The 12541-nt window shown below is 35.8% G+C and overlaps 1 protein-coding gene across 1 annotated transcript in view; it reads right to left on the reverse strand.

Moving 5' to 3' along the window:
- The window catches only part of EMSY (EMSY transcriptional repressor, BRCA2 interacting), a 90062-nt gene that overhangs the window by 25258 nt on the left and 52263 nt on the right, over window positions 1-12541 (reverse strand). Inside the window, 3 exon segments of the mRNA XM_032360531.1 lie at window positions 314-487; window positions 2904-3040; window positions 9785-9955. Coding sequence (XP_032216422.1) covers window positions 314-487; window positions 2904-3040; window positions 9785-9955 — 482 coding nt within the window.

Here is a 12541-nt window from a genome sequence, read left to right on the forward strand (position 1 = left end):
TAAAAGATTATATTGATCTTCTCGTTCAAATTTCTAGCGTGGAATTTTAGGAATTTGAAATATGCCAGAGCCAAGAAAAACCACTGTACCTTTTTTTTTTTTTTAAGATTTTATTTATTTATTTGACAGACCAAGATCACAAGTAGGCAGAGAGGCAGGCGTCGGGATGGGGGGAAGCAGGCTCCCTACTGAGAGAGAGCCCGATGTGGGGCTTGATCCCAGGACCCTGGGATCATGACCTGAGCCAAAGGCAGAGGTTTTAACCAACTGAGCCACCCAGGGGCCCCAAAAGCCACCATTTCTTATAGCATACCTGTGTTTTCCCTTGCTGCCCATAAACAATTTTTGTCGGGATGATTTTAGCTGCTGGTTGAACTGTGGAACCTATTCCTTTTGGTTGAGTTACAATCATTTTGGTGATGGGTCTTGTAGCAGTGATAATAGCTGGCTTAGCTCCTGTTGGCACCGTCTGAATAGTTTTTTCTCCCTAAATTAAAGTCAGTGAATATATGAGATTTATATGTATTTAAATGACAAAAACTAAAAAAATCCTTTTATTGAAAAATCACACAGCAAGGTTTTACCAGGATGATCAGGAGAGGACTGTAAATTAAAAAGCAAAGTACAATGTTTTCAGGTGACCAAAAATCCTGGACATATTTGAGACAGTCCTAAAAGTCATCTGCCCAACTTTTGGTCCAAAGAAAGCACAACTTATTTCTTGACAAGTGTATTTTAAAAATTATCTCACATAAGAATATTTACTACCATGTCACATTCATAAAATACATACATTAAAATAGTCAGGAAATTATGTAAGAATATATACTAAAATGTTAACAACAGCTATCTCTAAGAGTTGGGATTATAAGTCTCCCCCTTTATTTTCTAATTTACCCAAATTTTATTTTGGGTAAAATAAACATTACCTTTATTTTCTAATTTAGCCAAAATAGACATTAATACAATAAGAAATTATTATGCATTATACCAATAGCTAAATGGATACCTACAAATAAAATAAGCTCCCCAAATACAAAGTTATAAGGACACACAGCAATCTCTATGCAAAAAAGCATGGGCAAGAGATGAAATCAGATATTAACAAATGTCCTGAGGTCATACAGGAAAATACAGAAAACAAACTTAGGTCATTTCCCACGTTTTATTAATATCACTTTAGTCTATTAACTAAAGAGCTTAAGCCCATTATTCACCATTTTTTCACTTTTGTCTGCTCTATTCTTAAGTACCTTCTGTCATTTATAGAGTCAACACTTGAGTTAAAATTCAAAAATGGTGATTTTACTAAATAATTCATTCTTAAAGTTAAAATCCATAAAACTGAAAAGAAAAATTTTTACCTTATTGGTTTTTAACTTTTAGTCATCATCATCTGAAGGTGTGGCCATCTAAATTTAGCAGCCAGTAAGAACAAAGTACCCAGCTGAGCTGGCAGAAGGTAATTACTCTGAATTTAGAGCTAAATAGGATTATAAAAATCACAAGTTTAACTATTTGCTGTAAGGGAGATAGTTATCTTAGAGAGATATGAAGTGTCTATCACTGCTGTTATTACTTATTTTAATACAAACACACCGTTCACAGCAGCAGCTTTGGAAGGAGCTCTAGTTCATAAGTCAAGAGCCATTAGTTTGCAAGTGGGCATGCCTACCTATCAAATAGCTTAATGGGCCCTGTCCAAGTATAATGACTCATTCAAAGCTTATCAAAACCAACTAGCAGGCTATTTGAAGAGGCTCTTTTGATGTGTGTAGACATGCCCACATAAACAAGCTGTTGAGTACAGATGCATATACATATGTGTAGTCTTACGCTCTGCTTTATTTTACTAGTATTTCCTGAGTCAAACTCCTGCTGTTAGATATACCTAGCAGCTAGGATTCATACACAACTCTTTGCTGTATATGACCACAGGACTTTGCGTACATGGCATCCCCTCTTACACACCAAATTCTATGAAACTGTAAACCAGACTATAAAAGGGTTCTGAAAATAGGAATTCTAATCCAGGCTTTCTTGGCTTACGTGTAAACTCAGGCTATGTTTTCCCAAATGATGAAAAGATCTAATGCCAACATTATAAAGATTGTGATGCCTACTCAAGATCTACTCGAGATAGATACTCAAAATCTACTAAAATGAAGTACAGCATTTTTTTTTTCTAGCAAAGTCAGGACATTACCAAGCCTAAGTAGTTAAGTACCAAGAATAACAACAGTAAGAAAAAAAACTACTTATTCAGGACTTCCTACGCACGAGGCACTGTTCTAAGCATTTTCAAAACAGCTACTAGTTACTGAACAAACTCAGAGGTAAAGATCATCATCCCCAACTTATAAATGAGGAAATTAAGGATGACAGAAGTTGAGTAAATTTGCCAAGGTCAAACAACTATGATACTAACAGACAAAGCCCAGGTTTGTCTAACTCCAAACTTCTGCACAACTACCTTCACAGCTACAAATGAAGCAGTTAATTATGCAAGTAAATTCCTGTCAATTAATTTTCTTCATTTCAAATATTTCACTTTGCCCAGCGTGGGCCAATACTAGGCTTGTGTCTACTGGCCAGAGGCAGGAATAAAACTGTCCTCTAATAGAGGTCTCCCTGTAGTTAAGCCAGTGGAATCCTCCATCTAGACTAAGCTAAGCATCTAAATCATGGTCATAAGCAATGTAGCTATGAGCAACATGTTTTAGAAATTACTGTGAAAAATGGCATCAGCTGGTGGTATTTTAACAGTTATTACATCACAGTAGTGGTAAATCAAACCATACAGGCCATTGTGGGGTTCTGAAGTCCTTAGGCAAATATTTATATAGCTGGTCTTTAAAATCCTCAGTGGATTTGCTCAGTCTGCAGTACAAGCTCTTACTTACTCCAGCATTTAGCAATGTTGTGACAACGTTTTTGCCTGGGAGGCCTTGAATAGTCGTTCCTTTTCCTGTAGTCTTTTGCACAACAATCACATTAGGCTTGGAAGTCATTGGGATTGTAGTGATTTTGGTAGTCGTTCCTTAGAGAAGGGGGGAGAAAAGGAGGCCTGAGTTAAGGACTAGTGATATTTGGTTATTTCTGTTTATGCAGTATATAATTAATACATATATTAATGTCATTCTCAGATGACACAAAAGTTGTCATGAGGATAAAAATGAAGACTTGGAAAAGTAAGCAGAAGTTGCCCAGAATGAGAGAATATTAAGAATTAACTTTTACAGCAATCATCTTTTTGGAATTTGAAAACCTGTACACCAAAATCAAAATCTAAAATAGCACTATCAGTTTCCCCGTCAATATTCCTCCCCTGACTAGTTAATTGGAACAAATAAAAATCTGCCTTCCACGACAAAAGTTTCCCCAAACCCAGTATTATATTTATTTGACTAGTGTGATGCAAAAACTCTTCAAAAAAGAACATTAAAAAGAGGTAAATACTTAACAAAATCACATAACTTTAGACTGTATAGAAAATTTATGAAAGTAAGCCATTTATGTTTATGTGATTTAAAAAAAACCACTCATAGGCCAAGGCACAAATTAAACACATGCTCTTGTGATCTGTAGCACTCTGAAGAGTATGAGGATGAAACTCCAATTTATATATTTATATGAATGGATCTATATTTTCAACCATTAATATCTATTCAGTAGATCTACATCTACTGATCCAAACATATTACTGTGCTCTCTTCCTTACATCCTTCCACAACCTACTTCTCTTATACCTATCAAATTTGTACCCTATATTCTTCTGATTGTCACAGTTAGAAATCCTGGTGCAAATCTTGCTTTGTGAAAGCCCCTGGAGCTCCAAACTCTATCTTTTTGCATCCCTAATTCCTCAGGGTTTATCACAGACTGTATAGGAATTACTCAGTAACAGTTGTTCAATGAGTATGTGAACAAACTCGATTTGTCATCAACTTATGTCTTCTTTCAAAATGTTATCAATGTCAACAGACCCTCTTCTCTTTTGGCTTCCCATATTTTCTCCCTATTTCAAGTTTCTGTATCATACAAACAGTTCTCATGCTCCTGCTACATCAAACATTCTTTTTCTTTTTATTTTTTTTTAAAGATTCTATTTATTTGAGAGAGAGAGAGAGAAAGAGAGAGAGCATGAGAGTAGAGAGGTCAGCAGGAGAAGCAGACTCCCCGCCGAGCAAGGAGCCGGATGTGGGACTCGATCCCGGGACTCCAGGATCATGACCTGAGCCAAAGGCAGTTGCTTAACCAACTGAGCCACCCAGGCATCCCCCAAACATTCTTTTTAAAAAACCAGTTTGATCATGTCAAGAACCCAATGTAAAACTGGTCAAAAACCTGCCCAGGGCTACTGGTTGACTCAGTTAGTATAGCATACGACTCTTGGGGTTGTAAATTTGAGCCCTATTCTGGATAGAGATTACTTTAAAACAAAACAAACTTTCCCAATCCCTATTTTATCTAGATCTAACTTTCCCTCTTAGATTTCACAATCCTACATGACCCGATCCTTAAATCTACCTACTTGATCTTATTTGTTCCTATTCCATAATATACAACACAAACTCTCGTCTAGTAAGTAACTTCTTCACTATGGTTTCCTAGTACCTGTCACATAGAGCCCAAATTCCTCTTAGGTTTCCAGGTTTTGCCAGACTTCAATTTTCAGGACTATCCTATCTATCCATCTCCTTGAGTATGTTATTTTCCACATTGGTCCTCGAGCATATGTTATAATGCTACTTCTATGCCTATGATTTCCTCTGCCCATGAAGACAAGTCATACTTTTCTTTTCTAGGCTTGCATATCATTTATCAAATGACTAAGCACAGAACAGGTACCATTTAAAAACATGATGGATTAATAAATTCCCAAGAAGAAAAATTAAACAAAATTATATTCTTTTCTACAAGAAAGACAGCATTCATGATGAGAGTTTTAGACATAAGGTTACACTAAAAACAAGAATATTCTAGTCAGTTCTTGGCAATCTTATTGCTTATTACTTTATATATCTTTATAATACACTTGCCATCATCTAATGTCTTGTCTGTCCAAGATAACACCATCAGGTTACATAAAAACATACTTTTATCCAAACACCAGCTTCACAAATGATTTTCCATCTATCTGTAGTTTTTGAATAGTAAGCTGTTAAAAGCCACAAAGACCACACTGCCCATTATTCATATGTATCAACTTCAACTCTTAATTAACTTCAATCCTTCATACATGACTGATTACTATGACTCCTTCAACAATACAGCCTCACTAAATATTTGGTTTATAAAAATGTTTTTAGAAAGTAAGCATTAAAAATTATCTCGAGGAAATATAAACTAAGCTTTCACCAAAGTAAAAGGACCATTTTTTTGAAAAGCTTGCTAAACAAGTACCTTATATTTGTATCTAAGTCACTGTCTAAAACTTTCCATTACAGGGATTTGTCAATTTATTGAACAGTTGTAAATTAAGTTCACCAGCTTAACAAAATGAAGGGTGGGGGGAGAAGAAAAAGGCATAATGTAAGGAAAAGTACAGTGTCATATTAAAACATAGAATTATCAAGTTATTAAAGTGTGAAATTCCAGTGAGCATGTTTCTTTCAGTTGATAACTATGTTGTATGGATGAAGCAAGTGTTATTCATTTTTTTAAAAAAAGATCTTCCTCTAGGGGTGCCTAGGTGGCTCAGTTTGAGCATCAGACTACTGCTTGGTTTCAGAGCATCAGACTATTGGTTTTGGTTAGATCATGATCTCAGAGTGGTGAGATCAAGCCCCCACTTGAGCCCCGCCTCATAGGGCTCTGCACTCTAGGGGAGTCTGCTGGAGATTCTCTCTCCCTCCCTCTCCTGCTGCTCCTCTGCCCACTTGTATAGGCAACCACTCTCTCTAAAATAAGTGAATCTAAAAAAATTAAAATAAAGGTCTACCTCTACACTTTCATTGTAGTCAGTCTACAGTTCTCATGCTACAACAGAGCTTATGAACGTTCATTTGTTTAGCATTCTTTAGGGCAGAGAATGCATCCATGTACATCCCTATGTATCACAGCACCCAGCCAAAGATCTGGCTCATAGAATATCAGAGCACCCACTATATATATGGTCTTTAGTTATAAATTGCATCTACTGTGCAAATTAACTATAACTCACATTTGGATCATGGCCTATGATATTGGATGCATTCCAGGGATTTCTATTTAAAAATAAGATTCCTGGGCGCCTGGGTGGCTCAGTGGGTTAAGCCACTGCCTTCGGCTCAGGTCATGATCTCAGGGTCCTGGGATCGAGTCCACATCGGGCTCTCCGCTCAGCAGGGAGCCTGCTTCCTCCTCTCTCTCTGCCTGCCTCTCTGCCTACTTGTGATCTCTCTCTGTCAAATAAATAAATAAAATCTTTAAAAAATAAATAAATAAAAATAAAAATAAGATTCCTGTAAAAATTATGCATTATGGTAGGATGGTTTAAAGAAACTAATTTATTGGCCCAGATTTTACTATTCAGAGATCTTTTACATCACTCTAACAATCTGGTCTCTTGGGTAATGTTTTATGCTGCTTTGCTCAAAGAATGAGCAAATGAACGAACAAATTGAAAGATAGATAAACACTAGGCCCTTGCCTGAACATTGTACTAAGGATCAAGAAAATCAAAATCAAGTCTTGCCAATGTCACAGGTTCTCATAATGTCCTTCAAGTGAAGATGAGTTCATCTCTGAAGGATGCAACAATCTTCTGTATAAAATACCCATGGTTCCTTAACCAACCCTCAACAAAGTTCACCAAAAAACTTACATATCTGATAGGCCTCTCTACATATATACATAGAAGTAAATATCTGATTCTGAGGAGTTAAATAACTACAAAAATAGTCATGCCTTCCATTTAGTTTATTCTAATGAAAGGAAAAACCTGACCTTTCTAGAAAGCACTTTGGAAGCATGACCTTGCTTTCTAGAGAAAAGGAAGTAAGAACATCACGTAATTGATTTATAATAACCAAAAAAATTGGAAGAAACCTAAAACACTCAATAATGAGAAAATGGCTAAACTATGGTGCATCATATAAGGAAACATTGTGTAGCCATTAAATGGGGGCTGAGGAGTTCTCAAGATACATTTAAAAGAATAGGAAAATAAGATTATTCTATGAAAAAAGGGTAAAAGCTGATTATAATAGATTTCAATGTAATTTTAAAAATATACATACATTCACTTATAACCAAAAAAAAAGAACAGAAAATGGAACCAACAGAAATACATACACTTGAATTTTACCATAGTTCTCTGGATGGTAAAAATCATGTTTTTAATTTTCGTTGTATCTTTCTGTATTTTCCAAATTACCCATGATAAGGGGGAAAGTACCCTTTTCCTTTTTAAAGCCTTCTATTCTTACAGCTAGCTGTCTGGGTATCTTTTTTTTTTTTTAAATTTTTTGGGAAGATTTTATTTATTTATTTGAGAGAGACAGTAAGAGAGAGAGCATGAGCAGGGGGGAGAGAGGGAGAGGGAGAAGCAGACTCCCCACTGAGCTGGGAGCCCAAAGTGGGGTTTGATCCCAGGACCCTGAGATTATGACCTGAGCCAAGGGCAGCTGCTTAACCGATTGAGCCACCCAGGCACCCCAGATGTCTGGGTGTCTTTTAAGAAAAGTGTTTCATTTTTGTTTGGGGATAAGGGAGTAGGGTACGCACAAACTCTAGAATCCAGCATCTAATTATGGATTACCCAAATTCATCCAACTAGGCTTACCAGTTCTATATGAATAGATAACCAGGGTCTGAAAACTGCTAATAAACTAAACTGTGATCCCACTATCACAAAGTAACAAAAACATTACAAAATAAGAGAACTGTCTTCATAAGGGATATTGATATGCAATAAGGATCAGCTTAGAGCAGTCAGAAATGAAAGATTCCTTAAAATAAAAGTGTCAGTGAGGTGGGAGTAGGCACAAAATGAGCTCCACACAACGAATAGCACCATTTCAACTTTGTGCCAAGTATATCCTATAGCTAGAAAAGTTTAAGAACTCTTCTCATGTATACCATATGTACTTGAAATAGCAGCTAACCATGAGTTGTTTTATATTTACATACAAAGGTAGATAAAATGTTTACATGTGTAGGATACAGATCTCTGGCTTCCAGAAAAAATATGCTTGCTTACTGTACCACTCTAACCTGGTACAAAGCAGCTAAATCATGAAGAAGGTCTGACAACAGTGGCCTCATGACATCTAGACATTCCTTCAAGCTGTAAAGTTATTATGAATTCATATGTAAGTAAAGAAAAACTATTATAGTGATAAAAAGCTACATACCAATGAAGAATGATCACTTTTTGAAAAATGTTTTAGACTGTGCTCTATACCATTAAGATACTGTCAGGTAATAAATCATAATTTGAGTTTTCACTGTGTTATTTTAAAAAATCCTCTTAAAGCTGGAGTATGATGATTCTTTCCCTACTGGTTTCACCTTCCTCAGTTTGGCAAACATCAGATTTTCTCACTTACACTTAAAAATAGAGCCAATATTAGCAGCTTTAAATACTGTGCTTTATGCCAATATCATGCCCTGCTTTGTTGTTTTTTTTTTAATTTCAGTCCTTGAGATATCAGCAACATCATATATTACCAGGTACTTCAATCCCTTCACAGAACAACTCACCAGGGGCATAAAAAATATGGCTAGTCCACAAAAATGGTAGACAGTTGAAGTTCACAGGGCTTGCTTGATGAGAGATTATTTACACAATTTTAATTAAAAACTAATGAAGAAAATAGATGCTATGTTAACATTCCACTTCAGAGTCCATAGTCCAATACTGCAGGAATTAATGAGCTGATAAAAACCAGGTAAAGTCCCAGAATACCAGTAAAGTATTAGCTTTCACTATCTGAGTAAAATATTTCTTAAAAGTAAACAATCAATATAATGGTGAAAAGAAAATAAAAAGATATTCAAATAATCTTTATTTTTAACAAGCTAAAGTGACATTAGTAAATGAAATGAGATATAGTCCTTCAAACATATTTAGATGAATAGCCATTAAGTGGGGGCAGAGTTCTCAAGATACATTTAAAAGAATAGGAAAATAAGATTATTCTATGAAAAAAGGGTCTTCCTGGGGCGCCTGGGTGGCTCAGTGGGTTAAGCCGCTGCCTTCGGCTCAGGTCATGATCTCAGGGTCCTGGGATCGAGTCCCACATCGGGCTCTCTGCTCAGCGGGGAGCCTGCTTCCTCCTCTCTCTCTCTCTGCCTGCCTCTCTGCCTACTTGTGATCTCTGTCTGTCAAATAAAATAAATAAAATCTTTAAAAAAAAAAAAAAAAGGGGTCTTCCTCTATCTAGCTTGTGTGTTCTTGGATAGGTCAATCTCATCTCTCTAAAACTTCAATCTCTAAACTTAAATCTATCTGTACCTGTCAACTGGGGGTGATGCCAACTATTTGGATTTATCAGTTCTGAAAGGACTGACAAATGGGAGAATACTTAGTAAATGAAAAATCTCCATACAAATGTAAATCAAAGTATTTCCATTCTGATGAAAAACAACTAAATGTTCTATTTTAAAATCAAAAACTTAATGTGTGAAAACTCAATACTAGAAATAAAAAACTAGATTAAAATCACTAAACATCAGGACTAAAAATAAAGCTCCAGAATCGTAAGCAGAAAACAGATCAAAAAGAATCCTTCAACAGTGAAAAGCTTTTTCCTCTTACAAGTTACTTATAGATTTAACATATTTCAGATATACCTACCAGAAACTATATTACTGCTAATTATCTTGCCCCCCAAGGTGGCTAATGACTTGGGTACAACTGTAATGATGCTACCACTGGTAGTTTTCACGTAAGTTGCAGCTCCAGGGGTTGCAGCCATCCGACCTATGGACGGGCTCACTGTCGGCCGGGTATAGGTTGCCTGTGTGCCTATAAAAAGGGAAAAGCCGAAGAAAAACTTGTCATTACTTATAGAAGAATGACAATTTATACAGTTTAGCTATAATTCAATGTAATCTACATTGCTTTAACTTGAAAATGGAATTTCAAGGTGTCAAGACATTAAGTAACAATTTATAGCCAGTTTTCAATGCACATAGCAAGAACTAAGGCCAAGTCAATTTGAATTAATTTTACACATAAAATTTTGTGATGTGTTGCATCAAATTACTAACCTCAAGAAAAAGTACAAGTAGCTATGTTCCTTTCTTCCACTACCCTTCTTCCACTAGTTCTATGCCAAAAGAAACTTAAGTTTAATCATATTCCCTGCCAGAGCATTTTAGATATTTCTGTTATAGACTTTAAGGTTTCTGCATCTGTTTTATGCTGTCTCAGTGCCAAACCCAATGTCAGCACTCAGCAAATAAGGCAGTATTGTTTGCTTAAAATTTTATAAACTTTTACTATTTTGTACTCTGCTACTCTCTAAATATATTTCCATCTTTTAAAGAATTATTCCATCATTTTACTAGAGATTAAATTTGAAGCTGCCAAGAGTTGCCAGAAATATTTCTTCTAGCCAAAAAAGTTCACTATTTACATATTTCCTCAACTCTAACTGACCTGTTAGAGTATTTTTCTTCATGTCTCTCAAAGGATTTGGCACTCTTGCCCACTATCCTAAGGACTTCTTTCTTTTCCCAAACAGGAATTAAAAACTAATCAGATGAGCCTGTCATAGTTTCCTACAAGTCCAGTAACTCAGAAATACTATTATTGCACTAAGAACTATTAGTCTGGGGGCACCTGGGTGGCTCAGTGGGTTAAAGCCTCTGCCTTCAGCTCAGGTCATGATCCCAGGGTCCTGGGGTCAAGCCCCGCATCAGGCTCTCTGCTCAGCAGGGAGTCTGCTTCCCCCTCTGCCTCTCTGCCTATTTGTGATCTCTGTCAAATAAATAAATAAAATCTTTAAAAAAAAAAAAAGAACTATTAGTCTGGGGAAGAATGAATATACCTTCTTTGACAGGAAAGCATTTTTTCATGCTTTCTCATGGTCATCGTAATAACCGTTTTCAATGGTTATCCTGCAAAAATGCTTTTAGCAAGATATTTAAAAATTTTTTAATACAATCACAACTCAAACAAAGAACATTAGGTAGAATTAATTTAAGCTGGTTACAAACATACATATGAATCCCCCTCAAAAAAATCTAGTGCAAAGTAAACATGCTACAAACATAACGTGAATCAGCTGAATTTTAACAAAACATTTTCCACTTAAGCTTTTGTTTTAAAAATAGAAACACCATGTCTAACATAGATACAAAGGCACAGACACATTATTATTTTTACTACCTTTCACTAAGGTAAAGAATCATATATAGATAACACTATTATCTTTGTACCAAATGGAAAAAAGTTTGGGGCAGGGGGCGAGGAGGGTGGAGTATGATAAATTTAATGCAAGAATACCATGTTTTTAAGCACAGGCTTTGAAGAGACAGAAAGTAGAATGCTGGCTGGCAGGGACTAGGGGAAGGTGGTAATGGAGAGTTACTGTTTAATGTGTAGAGTTTCAGTTTGGGAAGATGAAAAAGTTCTGAAGCCTAATGGTGATTGATAGGTATAAAATAATATGAACGACACTGAATGTCAATGAACTACACCCTTAAAATGGTAAATTTCATGTTCTATTTTTGTCACAATTTAAAAGAAAAAAAGGGAATCAAACAGATTGGGGTTCAAATCCCAGATCTTGCTTTTATTGGCTGCATGACTTTGGGCAAGGTGCTTTACAGCAGTCTCTGTTTTGCCGCTAAAAGTGGAGATATCAGCCTAAGGGAGATTAAGTGTATGTCTGCATAGAACTTTACATACTGGCCAATAAATGATAGCTTTATAAACTTGAGATGGGTATCATTTTACATTATTTAGATTCTATCATCTACGTACTGGCCCTTCTCAAAAAAATCTGGTACGAGTTATACAAATTTAAAATAATAGTAATAGCTAATTCTTACGTTAATTAATAATAACAGCTATTACTCTGCTGGGGACTTTACATACCTGATTTCCTCTAATACTTACAATAACCTTATGGTACAGGTATTGTTAGCCCATTTAATAGACAAGAGAAAAGACTTAGAGGGATTAGTAAACTGCTCAAGGATACAAAGGGTGGTACTATTTAAAATGTTCTACACTGTCACTTCCTTGGACATAGCCTGGGTGCTCTCATATCTGGGCAAAAAGGCATCCTGTGCTTCTCTCAGTCAGAGTAATGCTTACTACACCACAATGTAATATAGACTTTCAACCTCCTAAGATTACAATCCTTCTGGGCTGAGTATGTTTTCAGTCCCTCAACAAATCCTGACTAAACACCTACTTTCAGACCAGCTCAACATATATATGGTGAATAAAACAAAGACTGTCCCTTATCATGGAGCTTATGGTATAACAAGGTGAACTACAGTAAATCAACAAATAATCAAAGAAATGAGAAACTGTAGTATGTGCTATAAAGTAAAAAAACAGAAGACCATGACAATAATAAAAGAAAGCTAATTTTAG

Source organism: Mustela erminea, chromosome 9, assembly GCF_009829155.1.
Source record: "Mustela erminea isolate mMusErm1 chromosome 9, mMusErm1.Pri, whole genome shotgun sequence".
NCBI lineage: Eukaryota > Metazoa > Chordata > Mammalia > Carnivora > Mustelidae > Mustela > Mustela erminea.